The sequence below is a fragment of the Saimiri boliviensis genome, chromosome 1 (genome assembly GCF_048565385.1).
Source record: "Saimiri boliviensis isolate mSaiBol1 chromosome 1, mSaiBol1.pri, whole genome shotgun sequence".
NCBI lineage: Eukaryota > Metazoa > Chordata > Mammalia > Primates > Cebidae > Saimiri > Saimiri boliviensis.
In genome coordinates, this window is record NC_133449.1 from 115074035 (window position 1) to 115102034 (window position 28000).

At 52.1% G+C, this 28000-nt stretch overlaps 1 protein-coding gene across 1 annotated transcript; it reads left to right on the forward strand.

Moving 5' to 3' along the window:
• PLLP (plasmolipin) lies at positions 1-27998 on the forward strand. Its single transcript, XM_003943482.4, has 4 exons — positions 1-299; positions 20093-20266; positions 25152-25274; positions 27052-27998. Exons 1-4 carry the CDS (start codon positions 165-167, stop codon positions 27166-27168), a joined length of 549 nt encoding a protein of 182 aa, XP_003943531.1. The 5' UTR covers positions 1-164; the 3' UTR covers positions 27169-27998.
• Positions 27999-28000: the final 2 nt, after the last annotated feature.

The window sequence follows — 28000 nt, forward strand, 5'->3', positions numbered from 1 at the left end:
GGCCGCACCTGGCTCCCCCGGTTCCCAGCTGCGACGCCTCCTGCAGCGCCCGGAGCCGCCGCGGGATCGGGAGCTGCAGGGAAGAGCGGTGCGGGAGCCGGCACCCACCGCTGGAGGGGCGGCGACGGCGGCCGGAGCGACCTCGGGAGGCGAGCGGAGCCGCCATGGCCGAGTTCCCTTCGAAAGTGAGCACGCGGACCAGCAGTCCCGCGCAGGGCGCCGGAGCCTCGGTGTCTGCGCTGCGCCCGGACCTGGGCTTCGTGCGCTCCCGCCTCGGGGCGCTCATGCTGCTGCAGCTGGTGAGAGCGCGCGCGCGCCCGCAGGCTGGCCGGGAGCTCCCGGACCGGCCAGGGTGGGTGAGGGACTCCCGGGCTGCGTTCAGTCCTCGCGAACCTTGCGCTCCCCACCCGGGCTCACACACGCACCAACGCGCTGCGCGTACCCCGGTGGCGCTTCCAGAACAGACGCCCCCGAGATCGCCCTGCAACCCTCTCACCACTAGCCTTCCGCGTGGCGGTCCCAGCGAGCGCGTTACCTTGTTCAGAGTGTCCACTGCCTGTGCCCCATCGGGCCCCCTCCAAGGTGGTTACCGGCGGCCACAGAGAAGCCTCCACAAGAGCCACAGTCACTGCGCACAGCCCCCCCAACTTTTCCCACCCTTCCCTTCCCTCCTCCCTCTTTCTCACGCCTCTTTCTGCCAGGACAATGCCCCCAAACCTCTAGGGAACCCAGCCGGAGGCAAAGTCCACTCTCTGACCACCTTCTGCCCAGCTCCCAGCAGCTCCGCATGGCCGCACCCCGGAGCTTTCCTCAACTAATCGAGAGGGCACATCCTACCCCCCAACACGTACACTCAGGCACTACCCTGTGGGCTCCCGCGGGGGAGCCGGGCTCTTCTAGCTTTCTCTGGGTGACCCGCCAGGTTTCAGCAGGTTTGGCCGGCTCCACAGGGCCCAGATAGCTCGCCCTGCGCTGGAAGGAGGGGTTTGTGGATAGCCAAGGGCAAGACTCCTACTCTCTCCCAGAGCCCTGTACAGACCCCAACTGAGGCAGACCGGTCGGAACATCCTCCACTCCCACACCAGCCACAGACCTGGATGTTAGCTTCTTCCTCTGCCACTCTTTTGTGAGGGCCTGGAAGCTGGGTGGGTGCCCCTGAGGGCGGCTTCCCCACCAGCTGAGGGCCTGATACATTCTCAGAGGACTCAGGTGGAATTGGAGTTGGGCTGGGACTCATTTTCCTTTACAATCCAGCGAGTGGACATTTTCCCCTGTCACTGCTGGGTGCTAGCAGGGCTGCCAGGCCCAAGCTGGAGGGCAGGGTGGTTGCTTTGGTGCCAGACCCTGTGCTGAGGTCCAGTGTCCCTCTCCCGACCTCCCCAGGTGCGGGTCCCCTCCACCTGGGTCAGTGCTATGTCATTTCAGGATTTCTGAGATCTCTGTTGGCCCCCTCCCCAGCCTCTGAATCTCCTGGTGGGTTTGTTTAAAATGCAGGTTCTTGGACTCCACCCCCGGAAAAAATGTGCAATTGGAATTTGAATCTCAGGAAGTAGAGCCAGAAATCTACATTTTTAACACTTCTCCCAGAGTTTGTTTGTTTCTCTTTTGGGGCAGAGAAGATTCTATCTTCTGAGGGAAGAAATCTAGTTCCTGGAATCATTTAATTCTACAGGTGGAGAGAGCCATTGACCCCACCACTGCTAGAATGCTCAACTCTGGGCTGGTTGTGAAGGGCACAGCCTGGAGCAGCTGCCAGGCTGACCAGGGGCGAGGCAGGTGGTGTGAGAAGTGGTACAAAAGGGCAGAGGAGGAGGAGAGCAATTCCACAATCAAGAAGGCTTCTTGGAGGAGGTGGCTTCTGAGCAGAGACTTCACTGAAATCTGAGGCAGAGAGAGGCAGGAAAAGTGTGTTCCAAGGGCAGGGCACAGTGTGAGCCAAGGTGTGGTGATGAGAAAGCTGAATTAACTTGCAGGGAGTAGCCAACAGTTTGGTGATGCTGGAGTTGAAGCGCTTATTTCTGGTGTGGACAGAAGCTGTGGGCCTTGTGTCAACTCAGTGAGCTGTAGGGAGCAGGTTCTGTTCGTGGCCATAGGAGGTTTTGGAACAGAGAGATCTTGCTAGGCAGAGGATGATGGCTGGGAAGATCCCTGGGAGCGATCCCTCACCTCCATCCCTGGTGAGGTGGATCCTGAGGCTGGCCCCTGACAGGAGGATCGCTTGTGGCCAGAAGTTCAAGACCAGCCTGGACAACATATGGAGACCCTGTCTCTACAAAAAAAAAAAAAAAGGAAGGGGTGGGGGGGGGAAAGCCAGGCACAGTGGCATGCACCTGTGGTCTCAGCTACTTGGGAGGCTGAGATAGGAGAACCCCTTGTGTCTGGGAGTTCGAGGCTGCAGAGAGTAGCAATAGGGGCAATAGAGGCAACGGAAGGAATAGGAGTAAGAGGAGGATGCTGTGGGCTGCAAGGGTCTTGATAGCTTCCTCCAGAGAAGGCTTGTGTTCTTGATTGGGGCAAGGGGGGTAGAGGGGCATCCCTTGTGGGCTCAGCAGTCCAGCTCTGAGCATCTGGGTCCCATCACACAGATGTAGACATTGAGGTCTAGCCAGAAGGACTCGCCAGGGGTCCTGTCATGGAGCTTAGCACTTGGGTCTCTTGACTCTCAGGGACTGGGTGTGAAGGAAGTGGGCTCTCTTTGCCCTCTACCTGCAGTGACTTTGGGAAGGATGAGGGTCTCCCATCAGAGTTCTGAAAATGACCTGCACATTTTAGTGCCTTAGAAATCTGCTTGTTGGAGAAAGCTGCATCCTGAGCTGTTTCTCTGGCAACAGTTCCACTGGGTCTGAAATGGGGCGTGTTGGGGGATCATCCACACAGGCACTGCCATCTGCTGGGAAGCCACGATTATCTCCCATCTATCAGGTCAGCACTAGGCTCAGGCCCTTTGCCAAGGGCCTTAGATCCTTAGTCTGCCCCATTTTACAGGTGAGGAAACTGAGGCTCAGAGGTCAGTTCTTTACCCAAGATCTCACAGCCCTCCTCCACAGGAGTGATTTTTCTGACTTTTCTGGCCCATGGTCTTAATGACCATGAGCGGCTTTGCTGCTACCTGACCAGGGTCTGGCATCATAAAGGGAGTGGCATTATAAAGGGCATTATAAAGGTGGGGGCCACGGGCCCAGTGCCCACTTTCCAGGGGCTCTTGGTCAGTGAGAGAGGTACCCAGAGGATGTGCTTCTCCCAGAGGGATCAGAGAAGGCTGCACGGAGCAGGAAATAAACGAGAAGATGGAAGCTAACTCATCAAACCCGTCTGTTTCCCGGAATCTGATGAATGTTCCTGGTATGTGGGAGGAAGAGGAGGTGGGTAGAAAGGCCCCCAACTCCTGGAGGGGTTATACTTTCCATTAGGTATCAGAATGTGTCCTGAAGTAGGGGTCTCACTGTCACCCAGGCTAGAGTGCTGTGACGTGCAGCCTCAGAGTCCTAGGCTCAGGCAGTCCTTCTGCCTCAGCCAACCAAGTAGCGGAGACTGCAAGCATGTGCCACCCTGCCACCTGCCCAGCTAGGTGAGGCTTTTGATCTGTTATTCATCTGCTAAGTGGGAACTGTGTGGCCACCCCCAATCCCAGGGGGTGGGGCAAAATGGAAGGACAGAGGTGTCAAACCAAATGGCCTTACTGCCACAGAGCATTTGCACAGCTTCCATGTCCTGGGCCTCAAGGATGCCTACTAACTGTCAGGCCTCTGTATAAGCGCTGGTCTGTCCTGATCCTCCTTCTCGCTTCTTATGCCGGGAAGCCCTCCCTGATGGCCTTGGGCCCTGATGAGTCTCCTTTCTGGAAGTCTTCCTTTCCCCCCTCCAAAGCATTCTAGAACCTCCCATCCCCAAAATAAACAAGATCAGGAGACAAAGCTAGAGCCAGGTTTTGGATTTCCAGATCAAAGTGCAAGGCCCAGCTTGCCACCTCATCCTGTGCGACCCTGGAGGAGTTCCTCACCCTCTCTGAGCCTGTTTACTTATCAGTTAATCCAGATAAGATCATCCTCCCCACGGCCTGGGGAGGATTGAAAAAATTAGAAATGGGCACCTAACAGCACTACTTTATACTTACTGTAAAAAGGCTTTGGGAGCTCCTCACAACCAATCACGCCCCAGCCTCCCAAAGTGCTGGGATCATAGGCATGAGCCACCATGCCCGGCCACTCGTGTTCTGAGACTTGTCTTCCTTCCTTGTAAACTGTTGTAGAGGAACCCATAGTGTCCCTGTAGCCTCAGCTCTTTAGCTGTTTACTGATGGAATTGTTTTCTTCTTTGAAAAAAAGTACACAGATATAAGACAAAGCACTCAAATGGTAGAAAGGGTCATCATGAAAATGTAATCCCTCTCATCCCTGACTGACCACGCCCCACAGCTGCCCTCACCCCAGGCAACCACATGCCATGTGTCTCATTCCAGGGTGGGTGGATGCATAGTTCTGTATAAAACCCATATCCTCACTTAACCACAGATGGGTGCTCTCTGTGCATGTGCCAAGCCACGCTTTTCCCCCGCGGCAGTATAGCTAAGGGTATTCTATATCAGCACACAGCCAGCTGTGTCTGTTTTTCCTACCTTTATTTCCTTCCTTCCTTCCTTCCTTTTTCTTCTTTCTTCTTTCTTTTCTTTTTTTCTCTCTCTCTTTCCCTCTGTCTCTTTTTTGACAAAGTCTTGCTCTGTCATCCAGACCGGAGTGCAGTGGTGTGATCGTGGCTCACTGCCTCCTGGGTTCAAGCTATTCTGCCCTAGCCTCCTGAGTAGCTGGGATTACAGTGGAGATGGGGTTTCACCGTGTTGGCCAGGCTGGTCTTGAACTCTTGACCTCAGCTGATCCGCCTGCCTTGGCCTCCCAAAGTGCTGGGATTACAGGCATGAGCCACCGCACCCAACCCCTAATTTCTTTAATAGGTAATATATTTACAATGCTCAAGAATAAAATAGACTGGGAAAAGTGCAGTGAAAAATGTGTTCCCTTTTGGTTAGAGTTGACTCCTTCATGCCCGCTCTCAGTTTCCTATATCCCATTTTAAGACTTTCTTTAAGGAGATCGATGCGAACGTGGCTGTAGATTCCTATCTCTCCCTAGTTTATGTGGTCTCCCCAAGATATATAGTCTAGCCACATCCTTCTGCACTTTTTCTTTTACACTTAAAAAATGAGTCTTAGGAGTCTTTTTGTCTCTGTGTAGAGTGCAATTGCTTCTTTCTTTACGGCTTCTGTCGTATTCCATCATGCAGCTGTGGTGTGACTGTGTGGTGACTGCTTTTGTTGACAGACACTTTGGGTTCTCCATTCCTTTGCTACTGGATACTCCGCTGCAAGAAATGCCACCAAGTGCATCTGTACGATACAGTTCCAGAAGTGGGGCTACTGGGTGAGAGGGTAGATGCATTTGGGATTGCGATGTAGATTGCCAAATGCCCTCCGGAGAAGACACACCCCTCCTGCCCGGAATGTGGGCCTCCTGGAATGTGCCTGTTCCCACAGCCTCCCAACATGGTGATTTAACACACTTCTGAATGTGCCCCAATCTGATAGATCAAAATGACAGGCCAGTGTAGTAGTATTTTCATTTCTCTCTCTCTCTCTGTTTTTTTTTTTTTTTGAGACAGTCTCACTCTGTCATGCAGCGTGGAGTGCAGCTGTGTGATCTTGGCTCACTGCAACCGCTGCCTCCCGGGTTCAAGTGATTCTCTGGCCTCAGCCTCCTGAGTAGCTGGGATTACAGGTGTGCGCCGCCATGCCCGGCTAATTTTTGTATTTTTAGTAGAGACGGGATTTCGCCATGTTGGCCAGGCTGGTGTCAAGCTCCTGTCAAGCTGGTGTCAGGTGATCGGTCTGCCTCAACCTCCCAAAGTGCTGAGATTAAAGACATGAGCCACTACATGCAGCCTATTTTCAATTCTCCTATCAATGAGGTTGACCTTTTAAAAAATGTGTTTGGGTTTCTGTTTGTTTGTTTTTGAGAAAGGATCTCATTCTGTCACCCAGGCTGGAGTGCAGTGGCACCATCAGTACTCACCACGACCTCCTGAGCTCAAGCCATCCTACCACCTCAGCCTGCCAAGTAGCTGGGACTACAGGTGCTTCTTACCATGCCCAGCTAAGTTTTGGTAGAGACATGGCCTCACTATATTGCCCAGGCTGGTCTCTAACTCCTGGGCTCAAGCGATCCTCCTGCCTCGGCCTCCCAAAGTGTTGAAATTATAAGTGTGAGCCACCACACCGGGCTCTAAAAGATGTTTAAGAGCCATTTGTATGTCCTTGTCTGTTTGTATTCTTTGCTCATTCTGCTGAGTTGTTGTTGGTCTTTGTCTTAATAATTGCTAGGAGTTCTGGATTATTTGCAAGTATTTTTTTCCTAATTTGTTTCTTTTCCTGGGGATCCCCCCGCTCCATGGTGTTTTTTGTTTTTGTTTTTGTTTTTGGTTTTGGTTTTGGTTTTGGTTTTTTTTGGCCATGCAAAATGTTTAGTTTTTTTGTTGCTGAATTTCTTTATTTCATTCCTCTTCCTTTTTTCTTTCTGGTTTCTGGAAATTGAGTCATAGTCCAGTCTTTTTTTTTTTTTTTTTTTTTTTTTGAGACGGAGTTTCGCTCTTGTTACCCAGGCTGGAGTGCAATGGCGCGATCTCGGCTCACCGCAACCTCCGCCTCCTGGGTTCAGGCAATTCTCCTGCCTCAGCCTCCTGAGTAGCTGGGATTACAGGCACGCGCCACCATGCCCAGCTATTTTTTTGTATTTTTAGTAGAGACGGGGTTTCACCATGTTGACCAGGATGGTCTCGATCTCTTGACCTTGTGATCCACCCGCCTCGGCCTCCCAAAGTGCTGGGATTACAGGCTTGAGCCACCGCGCCCAGCGATAGTCCAGTCTTTTTCACTCCAGTTGTATCTGTCTAGAATGTATTAACATTGTTACATGTTTGTTACATTGTTAGCTTTTATTGTGATAGATAATACAGGTTTCCCACTTACTAGTTTCTTTTTAAAATTAGCTTACTTATGTGATATATACAAGTCCATCAATGGGGACTGGTTTAGATAAATTATGATACATCTTTGCAGTGGTGTGTAGTGAGTAAAAAGATATCTCCCTACTCCTCAAAGAAGACAGTGCAACAGCTCTGTGTAATGATGGACAATCTCCAGGCTACATATTTAAGTGAAAAAAGCAAGGTGCAAAATTGTAGCATGCTATCATTTGTGTGGAAGAAATACACAGACAAAAGACACTTATCTGAAATGCACGCGCATGCGTGCGCGCGCGCGCGTGTGTGTGTGTGTGTGTGTGTGTGTGAAGTCCCTGGAGACACATAAGAAACCACTCTTGAACCAGGTGGAGTGGTTCACAACTGTAATCCCAGCACTTTGAGAGGCCAAGGCAGGCAGATCATCTGAGATCAGGAATTCAAGAATAGCTTGGCCAACATCATGAGACCTCTTCGCTACTAAAAATACAAATAATAGCCTGGCATGGTGGCATGTGCATGTAGTCCCAACTATTCGGGAGGCTGAGGCACAAGAATCACTTGAACCTGGGAGGCAGAGGTTTCAGTGAGCTGAGATTGTGCCACTGCACTCAAACCTGGGTAACAGTGCAAGATTCTGCCTCAAACAAACAAAATCCACTCTTGGCTGCTCCCCTGGAGAAGAAGTTGAGTATCAAATGGAAGACATGCTGAATACGCTATTTGGTTACCTATCATGTCCTATATATTACCTCTTTCTTTCTTTCTCCCTTTCTTTCTTTTTTCTTTTCTTTTCTTTTCTTTTTTCTTTCTTTTTTTTTGAGATGGAGTTTCGTTCTTGTTGCCCAGGCTGGAATGCAATGGCACGATCTCGGCTCACTGCAACCTCTACCTCGCAGGTTCAAGCAATTCTCCTGCCTCAGCCTCCTGAGTAGCTGGGATTACAGGCATGCACCACCACACTTGGCTAATTTTTGTATTTTTAGTAGAGATGGGGTTTCACCATGTTAGTCAGGCTACTCAAACTCCTGACCTCATGATCCACCCACCTCAGCCTCCCAAAGTGCTGGGATTACAGGCATGAGCCACCAAGCTCAACCTGTATTACATCTTTCAAAGATAAAATTACATTTAAAACTTTGAAATAAATGAAAATATTTAGTAAAAAACAATAGGGCCAGGTGTGGTGGCTCACACCTGTAATGCCAGCATTTTGGGAAGCTGAAACAAGAGGATCACTTGAACCCAGGAGTTCAAGACCAGCCTGGGCAACAGAGCAAGATCTTGTCTCTACAAAAATTAAGAAATTATCCAGTGTGGTGGTGTGCACCTGTCCCAGCTCTTGGGAAGAAGGATCGCTTGAGGCCAGGAGTTCAAGGCTACAGTGAGCTGTGGTCATGCCACTAGAGTCCCACCTGGGCAACAAGAGTGAGACGCTATTGCTAAAAATAAAAAATAGTATAGGTTTGTGGATATGGCAAAAGCGATGAAGGTGGCACTTGAATGTCCTCAGGCCCAGAGAGAGAAAGGCAGTTTCCCAGGATCACACGGCAGGGAGCAATAGCCTTGAGTTCAGTGTTACAGCTGAGGGACCTTGGGTAATTTTCCCAACCATCTGCGAATGGAAAGAGGACAGGTGATGGTGATAAAGTCTCCTGGGCTGTTGCTATTAGCCTGGCAGGGACAGGCATTTGGTCACTCCTTATCAGCTGGTGAGTTGTTTGTGGCAGAATTCGGTGAGGACGAGGGCCCTGATTTCCCACTCAGAGGTTGTCTGAGGGATCCCCATGGCTGCTGGTGGCCCAGGTCTCCATGGTGATCGGGAACCTGCGTGGTGGTGGGGGCTGTCTTTCTTGGCAGTCCAGTGGGCTGAGCCCTGATTGTGACAGAAGCCAGGCCCTGCCCTTTGCTGTTGGACTGGGTTGGTCCCTCCTGTTTGTCCAGTGAGGAGAGGCCAGGGGGGTACCCCAGAGTCTCTAAGGAAGTTGTGGGCAGGGAGACAGGTCAAAGGTCAGGCAGGGCCCAAAGCCTGAGCTGCTAGGGAACAGACCCAGGCCTTTTCTGGGTTGTTCTAGCTTTTAACTGGGGCCGGGATCAGATACCAGATAAGCTTTTTGACGTCTACCACTCTGTGTGAGGGTGTCAGGATGGGAGCGCTGCCCCCGTCCCCTCAATTTTTTGTGAGACAGGGTCTCACTCTGCCACCCAGGCTGGAGTGCAGTAGTGCGATCATGGCTCATTGCAGCCTTCACCGCTCGGGCTCACATAATCCTCCTGCTGCAGTCTCCCAAGTAGCTGGGACCACAGGCATGTGCCACCATGCCTTGGTAATTTTGTTTTTGTTTTGTTTTGTTTTTTTGAGACCGAGTCTCACTCTGTTGCCCAGGCTGGAGTGCAGTGGCGCGATCTCGGCTCACTGCAAACTCTGCCTCCCAGGTTCAAGCGATTCTCCTGCCTCAGCCTCCTGAGTAGCTGGGACTACAGGCTCACATCACCACACCCAGCTAATTTTTGTGTTTTTAGTAGAGAAGGGGTTTTACCATGTTATTCAGGCTGGTCTGGAACTCCTGACCTTGTGATCCATCCACCTTGGCTTGCCAAAGTGCTGGGATTATAGGCGTGAGCCACCGTACCTGGCCTTGAGATGGGAATCTTGCTTATTTAATGTTACCCAGGCTGGTCTCAAATTCCTGGGCTCAAGCATTCTGCCTAGCTCAGCCTCCCAAAGTGCTGGGATGAGCCACTGAGTCCGGCTGGGAAGACTTCTCTACAGCCCTGAGGGGAGTCCCCACAGCAAGGATGAGGTGGTAGTGGCTCCTTGACTGCAAGTACACGTGGGAGCTGCAGGACTCGCTGGGGGGTCTTCGGGTGGCCCAGCCACTAGGGTTGGTGTGCTGCAACCTCTCCTGCCTTTGGCATTGGCACGCTCTCTGCTCTGAGACCCAGGACTCAGGAATAACAGGCCAAATGATGAACGCCCTGGAGGAGGACCAGGTCTGAGGTCCCGCCTCCAGCATCGTCCTCCTGCCATAGCCCCAGGAAGCAGGGCCCCCTCTGGAGGTGCGGGTGGGGTGGCCATGGCCTGGGGTGGGGACCCTGGCTGCCAAGCTTCCTGCTGCATTCCCAGGGCCTAGAACAGCGCCTGGCACAGTTTAATGACTGAATGACTCCATTTTGTGACTTCCATGCCCATTATTTTCCAATGACAAAAAGGGAGCTTAGGGCTGTTCAGGTCTAGGTGGGTCTGGGACTGGGTTCCAAGTCTGTTCCCACCTTCCTGGAGAGCGAGGATGACTCCAGGATCCTCGAATGCAGGAGTGCACGGCATGGGAATTCCAAGGTGCCCTGTCCCAGCCCTCCCTCTGACATAGGGTGGGGGTGGTGTGTGGCTGTGTCGTGGCCAGCTCAGGCAATGGGAGCCTCTGTCCCCTGCCCCTTTGTCTCGTGTGACACAATGGGTGGCTTTTTGTCCCCATAAAGTCCCATTCACTGTAGGGACAAGGGCCAGGGCGGGGGTGGGGGCCAAGCCTGGCCAGGCCGAGTTCTGAGTGTCCTTGGCCTGCCCAGATGTGTCCCCAGTGAGAGGGAACTCAGGAAGGGTCCCTCTCACTGGGGACACATTTGCCACCCTGGGCGTGGGTTTTCTGGGTGGAGCAGTGGGGGGAGAGAGGCCTGGAGCAGGGGAAGGACTCGGGGGCCAGGAAAGGGGGCTGCGGAGAGACTTGGGAGCTGTGTATGGACTCGGGGGCACTGGGTGGACTCGGGGACTGGGGAGGGACTTGGCAGCTGGGGATGGACTCGGGCTGGAAAAGGGGGCTATGGATGAACTTAGGGGCCATGGAAGGACTCGCTGCCTTGGCCCCTTAGGCGGTCGCATTGATTCCAAAACCTTTGGTATAGTCACTCATGTTTAAAAAGCTGATTTTGGCTACGTGCAGTGGCTCATGCCTGTAATCTCAGCACTTTGGGAGGCTGAGGCAGGCAGATCACCTGAGGTCAGGAGTTCGAGACCAGCCTGGCTAACATGGTGTCTACCAAAAATATAAAAATTAGCCAGGCATGGTGGTGGCATACACCTGTAGTCTCAGCTACTCGGGAGGCTGAGGCAGAGGTTGCAGTGAGCCAAGATCATGCCACTGCACTCCGGCCTGGGCAACGAGGTGAGACTCCATCTAAAAAACAAATAAATAAAAATAGCGGATTTCCACATAAAATCCAGATTTCTAGTGTCTCTTGAAAAATTAGAAACTTTGGTTACCCCAGGCCTGCATGCCCAGCAGCCACTCCAGAGACACCCCCTGCCCACCGCCCCAGCCCACTGTAGTCATTCCTGTGTCCCGCCGGCCCAGCCCACTGTGGTCATTCCTGTGTCCCGCTGGCCCTGACAGCTGCTGAGCTTGAGCTCTCGTGTCCTCCAGGCCCCGGCTGCTTTCCTGCCTCACAGCTCCTCCCTTTGGGATTTCCCGAGCCCTGAACCGTCTCACAGCCTTCACCACTGCTCACGACTGCTATGGCTTTTAATGATTTCTTTCACGTGGTTTCATCTGCATGACACATCTGTGAGGTGACCAAATGTCTCTCTCCCTAGTGTCCCCCTTACCCCAGCTCCCTCACTTGTCAGATGAGGAAACAGACCAGAAAGATTAGGTGACTCTCCCAAGGCCACACAGCAAGCCCACAAAGGTCTGACAGTGCCCCGGAAGTGAGGAGGGTGAAAAGAGTTGGGGTGACTGTCTCTGCGTGACAGCTCAGTGCCCATAGGGTTAATCAAATCCCTTCCTTTAGAGCCCCTGAAGGAGGCCCATCTTCAGGAGTGTTGACCTCGGGCCACGGGGAGTTTCAGAGAACAGCGGGTCAAACGTCCCTGCTCCCATTGTGCCAGGGGGAAGACGGGGGTCTCACGGTGTGCAGGAGTCTGCCCAAAGTCTTTCAGCCCACGAGGAGCTGGGGGGGTGCGGCTCCAAGGGAGGTCGGAGGGCTGGGCTGGATTTCCAGGGCCTCCTGTGGCAGCAACACTGCAGTATCTGTCAGGTGGGTGGGGCTGGCACTGGCGTGGGTCCTTATCTGTGCCAGGGCTGTGCCTGGTGCTTGTATGTAGATACTGTCATTCTCTCAGTGAGGCCTCACACTCCCAAGGAGACACACACGCTATGACAAACGCAGGAAAGTAGGCCCAGGACGCTGACTTGAAAACCCACGTTCTTTTTTTTTCCTCAGATGGAGTCTCTCTGTCACCCAGGCTGGAGTGCAGTGGTGCGATCTTAGCTCACTGCAACCTCTGCCTCCTGGGTTCAAGCGATTCTCCTGCCTCAGCCTCCCAAGTAGCTGGGATTACACAGGCCTGCTACCACACCCAGCTAATTTTTGTATTTTTAGTAGAGATGGGGTTTCACTGTGTTGGCCAGGCTAGTCTCGAACTCCTGACCTCATGATCTGCCCGCCTTGGCCTCCCAAAGTGCTGGGATTAAAAGGGTGAGCCATGGCACCCAGCTGAAAACCCATGTTCTTAACCCCTCGGGGTGATCATGACACCTGGCCATGTCGAATATTAAGCCTATAATGGTTGCTGGTCTAAGTACCTTGTTCAAAACCACCCTAGGGCCCAGGCAGGAGGATTGGTTGAGCCTAGGAGTTCTAGACTAGCCTGGGCAACATAGGGAGACCCCATCTCTACAAAAAATAAAAAACAGCTAGGTGTTGTGGTGCACGTCTGTAGTCCCAGCTACTCGGAAGGCTGAGGTGGGAGGATTGCTTGAGCCCTGGTCAACAAAGTGAGACCCTGTCTCAAAAACAAAACAAAACCACCCTAGGTGGCAGACATGTTTCGAAGATGAAGGAAAATGAAGACAAAGGCACAGAGAGGTCAAGTCACTTACCTGAGGCCACACAGCTAGTTAAATTGGCAGGGCCAGAGCTTGAACTCAGGGAGTCCATAGGTCGCTCCTCCAACAGAACCGATGCCAGCCAGGATCACTCAGGTGAATAGGATGTGATACCCATCTACAGACTGAGAGAGCAGCTGAGAAAAACCTGTTCATTTCCTGCGGCTGCCGTAACAAAGTTCCACAAACTGGGTGTCAGAAATGTATTGTCACAATTCCTGAAATCAAGGTGTTGGCAGGGTTGCTTTCTTCTGGGGCTCTGAGGGAGAGTCTGTCCCATGCCCCTCTCCTGGCTGCTGATGGTGGCTGGCAAGCCTTGACTTACAAATGCGTCAGTCTCATCTCTGCCTCTGTCTTCACACGGTGGTCTCCCACTGTGGTTTCTGTGTCCACATTTCTCTTACAAGGACACTGGTCATTGGATTAGAGATGCCTCCAATCCAACATAACACGCGTTAACATGAGCACGTCTGCAAACACTCTGTTTTCTTTTCTTTCTTTCTTTTTTTTTTTTTTTTTTTGAGACAGAGTTTTGCTCTTGTCGCCCAGGCTAGAGTGCAGTGGCATGATTGTGGCTCACAAAAATCTCTGTCTCCTGGGTTCAAGAGATTCTCCAACCTCAGCTTCCTGAATAGCTGGGATTACAGGCACGTGCCACCACACCTGGCTCATTTCTTTGTATTTTTATTATTTATTTATTTATTTATTTTTGAGACGGAGTTTCACTCTTGTTACCCAGGCTGGAGTGCAATGGCGTGATCTCGGCTCACCGCAACCTCTGCCTCCTGGGTTCAGGCAATTCTCCTGCCTCAGCCTCCTGAGTAGCTGGGATTACAGGCACGCGCCACCATGCCCAGCTAATTTTTTGTATTTTTAGTAGAGACACTGTTTCACCATTTTGACCAGGATGGTCTCGATCTCTTGACTTCGTGATCCACCCACCTCGGCCTCCCAAAGTGCTGGGATTACAGGCTTGAGCCACCGCACCCGTCCTATATTTTTAGTAGAGATGGGGTTTCTCCATGTTGCTTAGGCTGGTCTCAAACTCTTGGCCTCAGGTGAGGTCACCCACCTCAGCCTCCCAAAGTTCTGTGCTGGGATTACAGGCATGAGCCACCGGAGTCCCACTCTGTCACCCAGGTTGGAGTGCAGTGGTGTGATCTCAGTTCACTGTAACCTCTGCCTCCTGGTTCAAGTGATTATCCTGCCTCAGCCTCCTGAGTAACGGGAACTATAGGCACATGCCACCACACCTGGCTATATTTTTAGTAAAGACAGGCTTCTCCATATTGGCTAGACTGGTCTCGAACTCCTGGCCTCAAGTGACCCACCCACTGTGGCCTCCCATACTGCTGGGATTACAGGTGTGAGCCACTGTGCCTGGCCAGACCCTGTTTTCAAATAAGGCCACGTTCCCAGGTACTAGGGGTTAGAACTTGAACATATTTTGGGGAAAGCATTGCAAACCACAAGAGACGAGGAAAAACTTCCCCCAAAGAGTCAGTGAAGGGCATGCACCCTGCAGGAACCTGGCCTGTGTGGCCGTCAGCATTGGCAGCTTCTGGGGAAATGGTAATAACAGGGTTGTGCTGGAGCAGGGAGTGCCTGTTGGTTGGCATTTGTGATGATTCGCCTCTCCGATCCTGCAGGTGCTTTTAACAAAGACCATCTCTCTATTGCCCTGTTGTTTGGAAAGTCTTTGAAGATGCAAAGGTCCTTTTTGACACTGCAGTATTCATATATATATATATATATATATATATATATATATATATATATGTTCCTAATCCAAATTCTTCATGTTTTGAGAAAAAAATAATAAAAGGCCCCATGCCCTTGAAATTTCCAGGCAGTTCCCTTTGTTTACCTGCCAGATCTCAGAGAGCTGGGAAGGAGGGAAGGATGCCGTTTGGCTGTGTGCATAGGAGACAGGGAGCTGTTCGTGTAGACACCTCCAGAGAAACGCGGGACAGATAACATATAAGCAAGAGAGACCTACAGGCCCGGGGTGAAGGCAGAGTTCTATTCCCAGATGCCCACGTGGCCCCCTCCCTGCCCTCCCTCTTCTCCCTAGGTCTTTGTTCATCATCGCCTTGCCAGTGAGATCTTTCTTGGCCCCTTATCCAGAATCGCGACCGTGACCCCGTTGCCCCTCCTCCTTCTCCTCCCCCGTCTCCATAGACATTTCTTAAATGTATGAACCACAGAGACGCCCACAATGAGGCCTATGCTGGGTGCCCAGTCCTGAGCAGGGTCTCTCTAGGGGGACCGGTCGGGGGTCTCAGGGACCAAGAGAAACCAGTCTGTCTGGTTCAAATGCAGGAATGGACCTTTCTTGTTCTAGGGCAGAAACCGAGGCGGCTCCCCAGGCACAGAGCCAGGCAGCCAGGCCAGAAGGAACGGCAGAAATTCCCACTGCTTATCACTGGCTTCATCTACTGGACTCTGATCCGGAAAGCAGGGGTGGGGCTGGAGCGCAGCGCAGGACAGAGCAGGGGCTGGGGGAGCCTGGGTGCCCAGCCCGGCCTTGCTCTTGGAACCGGCTGCAGTGTCCTCATTTTTACACTTCAGTAAATAACTCATAGCAGCACAGGTTCCATGGACGCACAGGTCTGCGTTCCTATCCTTCCCTATCCTTTAAAAAAAAAATTTTTTTTTTTTCTCTTTTTAAGAAGGAGTCTTGCTTTGTCCTCAGGCTGGAGTACAGTGGCACGTGATCTCAGCTCACTGCAACCTCTGCCTCCTGGGTTCAAGTGATTTCCCTGCCTCAGCCTCCCGAGTAGCTGGAACTACAGGCACACGCCACCATGCCCGGCTAATTTTTTTTTTTGTATTTTAGTAGAGACGGATTTCGCCACATTGGCCAGATGGTCTCGATCTCCTGACTTTGTGATCCATCCGCCTCACCCATAGATTACAGGCGTGAGCCACCGCGCCCTGCCAAAATTTTTATTTATTTTTTGAGACAGGTTCTCTCTCACCCAGGCTGGAGTACGGAAGTGCAGTCATGGCTCACTGCAGCCTTGACTTCTCAGGCTCCGTTGATCCTTCCACCTCAGCCTCCCAAGTTAGGACCACCAGCTAAATTTTGTATATTTGATAGAGATGGGGTTTCCCTATGTTGCCCAGGCTGATCTTGAACTCTTGAGCTCAAGTGATCCACCCACCTCAGCCTCCCAAAGTGCTAGGATTATAGGCAGGCGCCACCAAGCCCAGCCTCCAGCCCTGCCCTTTACCCACAGTGACCACAGGGACATCTCCTGAGCTTCCATTTGGAAGGTGAGGTTAACAAATAGAACATTTGAGGAGGGTCTGGTGATGGAAGAGTCAGTGAGTCATGTCTGGCACAGAGCGGGAGGACATTGAGTGGTCGTTGTGTCCTAGGCTGTGAGTCATGGGACAGGTGATTGATAGGCGTACCATATTGGAAACTTGAATTGGTCTTTTGTGGATTTTTGGTTCACTGCATTTTCTGACTTCCTTTTAGTTAGTTGGAAGCAAACCACATAATGGCAGTGGAGGCCCATAAGGAACTGGCTTTAAATGAAAAACTAATTGTTTATCCTGGACATGCCCAGTTCTCACCTGGAGAAGGTACGGGAGTGTGCTGCCTGAGGTGTTTCTTTTTTTTTTTTTTTGAGACGGAGTTTCGCTCTTGTTACCCAGGCTGGAGTGCAATGGCGCGATCTCGGCTCACCGCAACCTCCACCTCCTGGGTTCAGGCAATTCTCCTGCCTCAGCCTCCTGAGTAGCTGGGATTACAGGCACGCACCACCATGCCCAGCTAATTTTTTGTATTTTTAGTAGAGACAGGGTTTCACCATGTTGACCAGGATGGTCTCGATCTCTTGACCTTGTGATCCACCGGCCTCGGCCTCCCAAAGTGCTGGGATTACAGGCTTGAGCCACCGCGCCCGGCTGCCTGAAGTGTTTCTTCTCCTTCAGAACACTGACCTCCCCTGGGCTCGCCAGGTGTGGCTGTTTCTGGCAGGGTATTGTTTTGAGACATCCTGCCCTGGGTCCACACTCAGGTCCCACCCTGGCTCTGCCCCCAGCTTGATGTGTGACAGTGGGCCAGGCCCTGTGGCTCTGCCCTGGCTTCCTCGAACCCTCCCTCTCCCCCCATGCCCTCACCTGGCCTGCTTTTGGCAATGAAAGGAGAGTGCTGATGAGCAGCAGAAGCTGGCAGGTTGCTGCATGTGTGTGTGTATGGGGGGGGTCCCTGGAACTTCATCCCAGTGTGGGGAGAGCAGGGGCCAAGCCCTGGAGAGAGGGACCCTTCCCTGGGAGCTCTTTACTTGGGTTGTGGGGAGGCAAGGCTGGGGGCAGTTCACAGATGGACACCTGCTTCTTATTTTATTTCGTTAATTTAATTTTTCTTAATTTTATTTATTTTAGTTGATTTTGAGACAGGGTCTTGCTTTTGCTCAGGCTGGAGTGCAGTGGCACAGTCACCGCTCACTGTAGCCTCAACCTCCCAGGTTCAAGCGATCCTCTCTCCTCAGCCTCCTGAGTAGATGGGACCACAGGCACACCACCACCACACCTGGCTACTTTTTAAATTATTTGGTAGAAACAGGCTTCCTGTATATTGCCCAGGCTGGGGTCTTGAACGCCTGGGCTCAAGCAGTCCTCCTGCCTTGGCCTCTCAAAATGCTGGGATTACAGGCAGGAGCCACGAGCCACCGCCCCCACACTCCCACACACTTCCTCTTTTAATACACAGCACCTGTGCAGGGCAGGGTTCTGCTCTCTGTCATGGATGGAGAAATAGGATTGTTAGTTCCTAAGCACATTGTGTATTTAGTGTAAATTATGTGTTGGGCACTGGTGATAAGCAATGAACAAAAGCAGAATCTTCCTGGGAGAGCGGGGAAGGTGCTTGCTCAGCCTCACCCAGCCACACAGCCTTTGACTTCCAATCTCACGGCCCCACCTGCCACTTCCCCATTGGGCCACAGCCTTCCTGAGCCAGACCCCTGGGGGTTGGTGAGGAGTCGGAGGGAGGATTATGAAGGCCGAGGGTTCCCCTGTAGCTCAGCTACAGGCCCCCGGTCTTGTCCCTGCGTCTGGAGGGATCCACGCAGGAGCTTCTCTTCTGGTCCTCAGAGGGGGTGCCTTGGGGTGGGGTGCCCAGCAGGCACCCAGCTCTGGCTGTGCTCTGGTCCCAGGCCCTCAGGCGCTCTGGGGGCTGGCGGCCGCCCCTCGGCTGCTGGGAACGGCCAGGAGGACTTTCTCTCTGTAAAGCCTGGCAGCCAGAGGTGGGTCCTGCTCCAGCTGCTTCTCTGATCCCACTGACTTGTTTTTGGGCTGGTGTTAAGGTCACTGTGCAGCCTTGGGGCCATGTACCTAGGTGCTGGCCAGGGGAAGAAGAGGACACGTCCGTGTGTCTTGACTGGCCGCAGAGCCTCTCTCCGAAGCTAGACCCTCATGTCCCCTCCATGGCCAGGGATTCCTGAGATTGCCTTCATGGAGAAGGGAGGATACTCCAACCTAGAGCATCTCTGCCCACAAGGGGTAGGAGGGGCTGGGGAGGCCCAGGATGGCCACATGCGAGGTGCCTCTAGGGGCCTCCACAAGCTCGCTGGTCCCTGCTTCAGCTGGCCCTTTGCTGGGCTGCACCCCCAGGCAGTCTGCTGGTGAGTTGACAAACCTGCCGTCAGAGGATTCTCTGTGGCTGCAAGGGCTGGGGCCTGTGCAGTCCACCTTGGACTTCTAGTAATAATAATAATAAAAAAAACACTTCTGTTGCAGTCATTTATGTGCATGAACTTGTAGGTCCTCACAGCAGCCCTGTGAGGTAGGAATGGTCATTATACTCGTTTGATAAGCAAGGGGACCAAAGCGCAGGGTGTTTATGCCCTTGTCCAAGGCCAAGTGCATAACCTTACAGCTGGTAAGCAGAGCCGGGGTGGAAGCCAGGCAGTTGGGCTCCAGAGTCCGTGCTCTCACCCACTACCCACGCTCTGCTGAGATGCTCGGGCTCATCCTGCCACGTGGGAACGGTGTGACATGCAGGCCCCTTGGCTTCTCAGAGGCCCAGTTTCCTGTGAGATGGCAACACCTGTATAGAAGGACATCTGGGAGAGCCAGAGACTTGGGGTGTCAGGCAGGAGGTCATCCAGAGGCCCTTGTGACGTTCTCTGCTGGGCCCAGCTGGGAGGGAGGACACAGGGCTGTTGTTTTCCTGCCTCTGGGGCTCTGGTGACTTGATCTTCCTTTCAGCAGCTTTAACTGAGCCCCTGGCAAGGCCCAGGTCCTGTGCTGTGTGTGGGGACGCAGCTGTGACAGCCACAGCCCTGCCCTCGCAGAGCTCGCAGTCTGGGGAAGGGAACGATTATGGCCCTGGATGGTGGGTGCCTGGGGCGGGGGGCTCTGTGAGTGCTGAAGAGGGCTCCAGGATGCAGGCTGGCTGCATGAGGGGTGTCCTGGAGCACCTGACATCTCAGCTGAGACCTGGAAGAGGAGTAAAAGTGCAGATCAGGGCCCCAGCACAGTGGTATACCACAGAGCCAAATCAGCATTTCTTTTTAAATGTTTTTCTGTCTTTTGAGACAGTTTCACTCAGGCTCGGAGGTTGGCGTGCAATGGCATGATCATAGCTCACTGCAGCTTCCAATTCCTGGGCCCATGTGATCCTCCTGTATCAGCCTTCTAAGTAGCTGGGACAACAGGTGCGCACCACCATACCTGGCTAATTATTTAAATTATTATTTTTGAGATGGAGTTTTGCTTTTGTCACCCAGGCTGGAGTGCAGTGGTGCGATCTCGGCTCACTGCAACTTCCACTTCCCAGGTTCAAGCAATTCTCCTGCTTCAGCCTCCCAAGTAGCTGGGATTACAGCCATGCACCACCACACCCAGCTAATTTTTATATTTTTAGTAGAGATGGGGTTTCACCATCTTGGCCATGGTAGTCTCCAACTCCTGACCTCAGGTGATCTGCCCACCTGGCCCTCCCAAAGTTCTGGGACTACAGGCGTGAGCCACTACACCAGACCTTAATTTTTTTTTGTAGAAATAGGGACTTGTTTTGTTGCCCAGGCTGGTCTTGAACTCCTGGCCTCAAGCAATTATCACACCTTGGTCTCCCAAAGTGCTGACATTACAGGCATGAGCCACTGTGCCTGGCTAGTATTTCTTAGCTAGATGAGAAATGTAACCACATCCCTGGCCGACCCTGCCCTGTCTGACCCTCCTAGGTGCTGGGGCTCTTGGTGTGGGCCCTGATTGCAGACACCCCATACCACCTGTACCCGGCCTATGGCTGGGTGATGTTCGTCGCTGTCTTCCTCTGGCTGGTGACAATCGTCTTCTTCATCCTCTACCTGTTTCAGCTGCACATGAAGCTGTACATGGTGCCCTGGCCACTGGTGGTGAGTCTGGGTGAGGGTACTGGAAGTGGCTATGACAGGACCACTGTGACTTTCCCTGAAAGAAGTGGCAGGGTGCGGGGGGTTGCCTGACATCCTCACTGACCTAAGCTGGTCTGCAGAGCTAGGGGTGGAGGTGAAGATTGATGGTTCAGGGGTCCAGTTTTTTTTTCTATTTTTTTCCTTCATGACAGTGTCTCACTATGTACAGGTTAGGGTGCGGTGGCTCGATAATGGCTCACTGCAGCCTTGAACCCCTGGGCTCAGATCCTCCCATCTCAGCCTCTCCAGTAGCTAGGACTACAGGCACATGCCACCATGCCCTGCTAATTTTTGTTATTATTATTATTTTTTTTTGTAGAGGAGGGGTCTTGCTTTATTGCCCAGCCTCCCAAGTAGCTGGTCTTGAACTCCTGGGCTCAAGCAGTTCTACGTCAGCCTCCCAAAGTGCTGGGATTACAGGAGTGAGCCACCACACTCAGCCTGGGTGTCCTGCTTTTCTGAGAACCATGAGCCAGGAGGGACACAGGCTTGACTTTGTCCCAGCAGGGGAGTAGAAGTGAGGGGCAGTTGAGTGGATTTATAACAGGCCATTTGGAATCTTAAAAATATTTTTCCCAGCCAGACGTGGTGGCTAATGCCTCTAATCGCAGCATTTTGGGAGGCCAAGTCAGGTGGATCACCTGAGGTTAGGAGTTTGAGACCAGCTTGACCAATATGGTCAAACCTAATCTCTACTAAAAATACAAAAATTAGCCAGGTGTGGTGGTACGCGACTGTAGTCCCAGCTTCTTGGGAGGCTGAGACAGGAAGATCGCTTGCATCGGGGAGGTGGAGGTTGCAGTGAGCTGAGATCATGCCATTGCACTCCAGCCTGGGTGACAGAGTGAGAATCTGTCTCAAAAAAAAAAAAAAAAATCCCTTTGGGGATGGTCAGAATTTGCACCTGTGTTGTGTGGGTTTGTGAGACTACCTCCCAGGCAGGTAGCCCTGTGGCTGGAGGCTGGGGCGAGCTGTCAGAAGTCGCCCAGGCCAGGGTTTCAAGAGTGTAGGACAAGCTCAGGCACTCGGCTGCCTCCAGGTGAGGCTCTGAGGCCCAGTCTCCCAGCCTGTCTGCTCTCGGCCAGGCATCCCAGGTTTGCACCAGGACACAGGGCTGAGAGCGGACATGGGAAGTACCCTGGCCAGACGCACAGAAAGCTGCTGTTTTTTTTTTTTTTTTTTTTTTTTCCCTCTGACCCGGAAAACCCCTGCAGCTGGGGTCTGAGGCTTTCAATGAGAAGAGAGGCAAGAGAGGCACATGATTGTAAGACAAGCAAGGCTGGGACTAGGCGGCATTGTTTGGAATTCAATGACTTTTTAAACCGAGGAAACGTGAGTCATCCTCAAGACAGAATGGGTTTGTTAGATCTCCACATCCCTGGCAGAAACAGGCAGCGTTTGCAGGGGTCTCTGGGCTTGCAGGAAAGATTTGGGGGCGAGGAGGTGGCGGCCTGACTTCCGGGCCCAGGGTCCACCCCCTCCCTCATGTCCCAGGAGCCTCTAAGAGAGAAATCTCCGGAGATAAAAGCCTGTGTGTCTTTTAGATGAAGACTTGGGGCTCAGCCTTGGCCGTCAGTGGAAGGAGGCTCCCTCTGCCACGACGGCAGGGCATTGCTTGTGCTTCTGGACCCTCCACAAATGGGGCAAAGAGGGTTTAACTGCATTGAGAGAAGGCTGGATTAGCATGGCCAACTTGGGATTTTCTGGCATGGGGGCTACAGACCCCTACTGGATCCAGGCAAGATGTGTGAGTGAATTGGGTCAGGAACCCAGCACCCATCTGCCCATCACGAGCTGCCTCTATAGTCACTTCATCTGTTGCTAGTAGGAATGCAGCCCCTTGGCACAAAATCTTTTGATATCTTAAGATTTTTAAAAAATTTTTGAGACAGAGTCAAAAAAAAAAAAAAGAGAGAGAGAGAGAGAGACAGAGTCTCACTCTGTCACCAGGTGCCAGGCTGGAGTGCAGTGTTGCAATCTCAGCTCACCGCAACCTCCGTCTCCTGGGTTAAAGCAATTCTCCTGCCTCAGCCTCCTGAGTAGCTGGGACTACAGGCGTGTGCCACCATGCCCAGCTAAGTTTTGTATTTTTTAGTAGAGATAGGGTTTCACCATGTTGGCCAGGATGGTCTTAATCTCTTGACCTTGTCATCCACCTGCCTTGGCCTCCCAAAGTGCTGTGATTATAGGCATGAGCCACTGCGCCCGGCCCCAAGAATTTTTTTTTTTTTTCTTTTTTTAAGACAGAGTCTCATTCTGTCACCCAGGTTGGAGTAGTGGCGTGATCTTAGCTCACTGCAACCTCTGCCTCCCGGCTTCAAGTGATTCTCTTGCTTCAGCCTCCTGAGTAGCTGGGATTACAGATGTGCACCCATCACTCCTGGCTAAATTTTGTATTTTTAGTAGAGAAGAGGTCTTACCATGGTGACGAGGCTGGTCTTGAACTCCTAATCTCGTGATCCACCCGCCTCAGCCTTCCAAAGTTCTGGGATTAAAGGCATGAGCCACCACACCCAGCCAAGATTTTTTTTTTTTTTTTTGAAAGAAAGAAGGAAAGTGGAAGGAAGGAAGGAAAGACAGAAAGAAAAAGAAAGAAAGGAAGGAAAGAAAGAAAAAGAGAAAGAAAGAGAAAGAGAGAAAGAAAGAGGAAGAGAAAGAGGGAGAAAGATCGGGAGTCTTGCTGCATTGGCCAGGCTGGAGTGCAGTCTAAAAATGGGTATTAAAAACCTCTTTTATGCCAATAATTGTGCTTGACTACAGCAACAGGAAGGAGTAAGGGAGGATGATAACAAACAAGCAGCCGCTAAGATTTTTTTAATATGAACATTTTACGTGAAGTCTTCGGATTTTCATGAAATCTAATTTTAAAATGTTGCTAATTTTTATTTTTATTTTTATTTATTTATTTATTTTTTTTTTTTGAGACGGAGTTTCGCTCTTGTTACCCAGGCTGGAGTGCAATGGCGTGATCTCGGCTCACCGCAACCTCCGCCTCCTGGGTTCGGGCAATTCTCCTGCCTCAGCCTCCTGAGTAGCTGGGATTACAGGCACGCGCCACCATGCCCAGCTGATTTTTTGTATTTTTAGTAGAGACGGGGTTTCACCATGTTGACCAGGATGGTCTTGATCTCTCGACCTCGTGATCCACCCGCCTCGGCCTCCCAAAGTGCTGGGATTACAGGCTTGAGCCACCGCGCCCGGCCGTTGCTAATTTTTAAAAAGTATATTGGATGAACCAAATGTTTGAGGGCCATTCGTCTGAAGACTGGTTTTTTTTTGTTTGTTTTTTGAGACAGTCTCGCATTGTTGCCTGGGATGGAGTGCAATGGCACGATCTCGGCTCACTGCAACCTCCGCCTTTCAGGTTCAAGTGATTCTCCTGCCTCAGCCTCTTGAGTAGCTGGGAATATAGGCGCCTGCCACCATGCCTGGCTAATTTTTTGTAATTTTTAGTAGAGATGGGGTTCCACTAAGTTGTCCAGGCTGGTCTTGATCTCCTGACCTTGTGATCTGCCTGCCTCGGCCTCCCAAAGTGCCGGGATTACAGGCATGAGCTACCACGCCTGAAGACTGTGAATGGGCTCTGGGGACCAAGCTTTTGGGATGAGGAATTGGGGCCTGGTTGTCAGCAGAGGACCCCTTCCTGCCAGTCTGGTTCTGTATCCAGCTGGGGCTGTCTGGTTCTCCTGGTCCTGACCTTGGCATTTGCTTGGAGCCTTGAGCTTAGGATGTGGCCCAAAGGGAGACAAAATCTCTTCCCCCTGGAGGCAGAGAGGGACAGGCGCAGCCCTGGGACCAGCCACAGAGCCAAGCCCTGCAGTGGTACCAGGGATGGTCTGGGCTTGGCTGTGGGCCACACTTGGAGGAGTGGCCTGTATTTCTTTAGCTGGTACAGAAAGATGGGTCATGGATTGGTCTCTTTCTTTGAGGAATGGGTCTGCACTGATCCTACCCCATCACTGAGGCCTTCCTGTCATTCCCCTCCCCCAGCCTCAGGTGTGTTCATGCTCCCTGCTCAGCAGCCTTCCTGGGGACCTCCAGCTGATGGGCTGACTCCCTGGAAACCTCGGCCTCTTGAGGCCTTGTCAGTGGTCCCCAGGTGTTTTGTGTCCCCATCCAATGGCTACTCAAGGGGAGTGCCAGTGAGAACCAGGAGGCCCCAACTGTTGGTCTCTTTGTGTTTTTTTTTTTTTTTTTTTTTTTTTGCTTTTCGGGACAGGATCTTACTCTGTTACCCAGGCTGGAGTGCAGTGATCATGGCTCACTTCAGCGTCAACCTCCTGTCCCCAGGTGATCCTCCCGTCTCAGTCTCCCAGGTAGCTGAGATCACAGGCATGTGCCATCATGCCTGGCTAACTTTTTTATTTTTTATTTTTATTTTAAAATGGAGTCTCACTCTGTCATCAGGTTGGAGTGCAGTGGTACCATCTCGGCTCACTGCAACCTCCACTTCCTGGGTTTGATTCTCCAGCCTCAGCCTCCCGAGTAGCTGAGACTACAGGCATATGCCACCATGCCCGGCTAATTTTTGTATTTTTAGTAGAGACGGGGTTTCATCATGTTGGCCAGGATGGTCTTGATCTCTTGACCTCGTGATCCACCTGCTTCGGCCTCCCAAAGTGCTGGGATTACAGGCATGAGCAACCACGCCTGGACAACATTTTTATTTTTTGTAGAGATGGGGCCTCCCTATGTTGCCCAGGCTGATCTCCAACTCCTGGGCTCAAGTGATCCTTCCACTTCAGCCTCCCAGAGTGCTGGGATTACAGGGATGAGCCACCATGCGTGGCCTCTCTTTGTGTCTGAAGCCTTTTCTCTCCCCATTCCCTACCTCCATGTCCTGCAGTTAATGATCTTTAACATCAGCGCCACTGTTCTCTACGTGACTGCCTTCATCGCCTGCTCTGCAGCAGTTGACCTGACGTCCCTGAGGGGCACCCGGCCGTATAACCAGCGTGCGGCTGCCTCGGTGAGTCCGCTTCCTGGGCCCCCTCAGTGGTCTGCAGGGTCTCGGCCCCAGGACTCATGCTGCTCGCTTGGTCTGAAGCCAGGCACCTGCCACCTCCTGAGTTGTCACCTGAATGCTCAGTGGGTCTCAGAGGGGAGCCAGACTGCTTCCAGGCTTCCGTAATTAACAGTGGGGAGTGGTGTGTGGTGGCCAATGGAAGTCTGGGGTTAACTTTTTTTGAGAGGGAGTCTTGCTGTGTCGCCCAGGCTAGAGTGCAGTGACATGATCTCAGGTCACTGCAACTTCTGCCTCTTGGGTTCAAGTGATTCTCCTGCCTTAGCCTCCTGAGTAGCTGGGACTACAGGTGTATGCTGCCACGCCAGCTAATTTTTTTGTATTTTGTATTTTTTTTTTTTTTTTTTTTTTTTTTTGGGAGATGAAGTCTCACTCTTTCGCCCAGGCTGAAGAGCAGTGGCGCAATCTCGGCTCACTGCAACCTCCACCTCTTGGGTTCAAGCGATTCTCCTGCCTCAGCGTCCCAAGTAGCTGGGACTACAGGTGGAGGCCACTATACCAAGCTAATTTTTATATTTTTAGTAGAGATGGGGTTTTACTATGTTGGCCAAGCTGGTCTCGAACTCCTGACCTTAGGTGATCCACATGCCTCGGCCTCCTGAAGTACGGGGATTACAGGTGTGAGCTACCACACCTGGCCTGGGATGACTATAGAAACTTGTGAATCAGTTGTGCCACACTGACTTAGGGTCATGTGCCACCTTGGAGAATGTGAAAAACTGCATGCTCTCCCTCTGACAAGTGCACGTGCAAAAGCCTTTTGGTTTCTGGGAGAGTCATAGGCTGTCCCATGAAACCCAAACTCTGGGACCATGTCAGGTGGCCAGTGAAGTGACTGCAGTCCCCTCCACGCCTGTCACTCTTCACTCCACAGGCCTTGCACACCATCTCCTCCCAGGATCCTGACACACCACCAGTGAGGGAGAGGAAAGGACTACCAGTCCCTTTTGATAGACAGGAGGCTCCCACTCAGAGAAGTTGAGTGCCAGGCCTGGAGCCACGGCCCAGCCCAGGAGAGGGCAGGGCCTCGACTAGCCTTCATTTGGGTTCCGTACTCTTCCTGACAAGGGCAGTTTTGAAATCAGCAAATTCAGTGATGGGTACAGAGTGGGGAGCTTCTGAATGTGGCTGCAGGTTTGAGTATAGAGGAGTGGAACTGGTTCTAGAAAATTCCTAGGGTGGCCTTTGAATGTTGTCTTTTTAGAACTAAATTCTTGTGAAACCCTGTCTCTACTAAAAATACAAAAATTAGCTGGGTGTGGTGGTTCGTGCCTATAGTCCCAGCTACTCGGGAGCTTGAGGCAGAAGAATCCCTTGAACCCAGAAGGTGGAGGTTGCAGTGAGCCAAGATCGTGCCACTGCACTCCAGCCTGGTGACAGAGCGAGACTCTGTCTCAAAAAAAAAAAAAAAAGAAAAAGAAAAAACTAGAATTAAATCCTTGCTATGTGTCCCCTCTGTCACTCTTACCTTCTCCTTCATTACCCTCATCACAATCTGAAGGCCTGCCTGTGGTCCTTAGCTGTTTCCCGTGTTTGGAAGGTAATGTTGGCATCCCTGGATGCTGGTGCTCATCAGCTCCACGTTAAACAGCTGTGAAATGCATCTGGCTAAGTGTGAGATGGTGTGGCTGCCACAGTTCTTCCTGTCTGGGCCTGAGATCTGTTTGGAACTTGTGTCACTGTCACCCTCTCGCTCCTTAAGCCCTTCTCGCCTCTTTTTCAGTTCTTTGCAAGTTTGGTGATGATCGCCTATGGAGTGAGCGCCTTCTTCAGCTACCAGGCCTGGCGAGGTGTAGGCAGCAATGCAGCTACCAGTCAGATGGCTGGTGGCTATGCCTAAACAACCTGTGCCATGGCCCCCTCTGGGGCTGAAGCCGCTGCTGGGTCACAGAGCAGGGTCACCCTGCAAGCCTGAAGCTGGGGAGCCCTGCACAGAGTCAGCCCTGCAGGGACTATACTTGCTCCTCTCTGCCCATCAGACAAGCTCGCACAGCACTAAGGAAGCAGGCCCAGGCTGGCAGGCATCTGGGCTTGTGGGAGACCAACCACGGAGACCTCCTCTCCATCCCCCTTATTCAGTGGAAGGTGACGGGGGAATCTGAGGCTGTGTCTCTGCCTTGTCTTTAGAGGACTTCAGCGTCCCAGGCTGGGGCCCACCCTTCTCACCAGCACTAAATGCACTAACAAGGACTCTAGACCTGTAGCCCCAGACCTGTGGTAGCGTAAGCCTAACAGGCAACATGTAGGACCTTAGTCTTTGTTCCAGGAGAGCTGAGAAAGCTCGTGAAACCATTCTCCTTCCTTTAAACACAGTTCCGACCCATCTCTCCCTGGAGCCAACCTGTACAAAGCGGATTATGATTGTTGACAGCATGGTCTTCCCTCCCTGCATTTCAGACACACCAGTTACTGAAAGCAAATCAGTTTTCAGTGACTTCCCAACGCTGAGAAGCCTGGCCAGGTTTCCTTCCCTTTCCCAAGCCTCTCTCTTTAATACTCCCTTTGGGTGAAGCTAACATCAGTGCCAACTGCCTCCCCGACCCTGCTGATTAGGCACACGGGATGCAAAGGAGGGAGGGAAGCAAGGCCTTGCCTGGCGAGTTGTCCTGTGGTTGGTGGTGACTTTGTTTTTTTGTTTCGTTTTTATAAAAATAAAGATGAGAAAAATTATT

What these genes read in the sequence shown, in the direction of transcription:
- PLLP (XM_003943482.4), top strand. Translation starts at nt 165, where the DNA reads ATGGCCGAGTTCCCTTCGAAAGTGAGCACGCGGACCAGCAGTCCCGCG. An exon ending in CGCTCATGCTGCTGCAGCTG is followed by an intron (nt 300 to 20,092) that starts GTGAGAGCGCGC and finishes TGACCCTCCTAG; the next exon opens with GTGCTGGGGCTCTTGGTGTG. An exon ending in TGGTGCCCTGGCCACTGGTG is followed by an intron (nt 20,267 to 25,151) that starts GTGAGTCTGGGT and finishes CATGTCCTGCAG; the next exon opens with TTAATGATCTTTAACATCAG.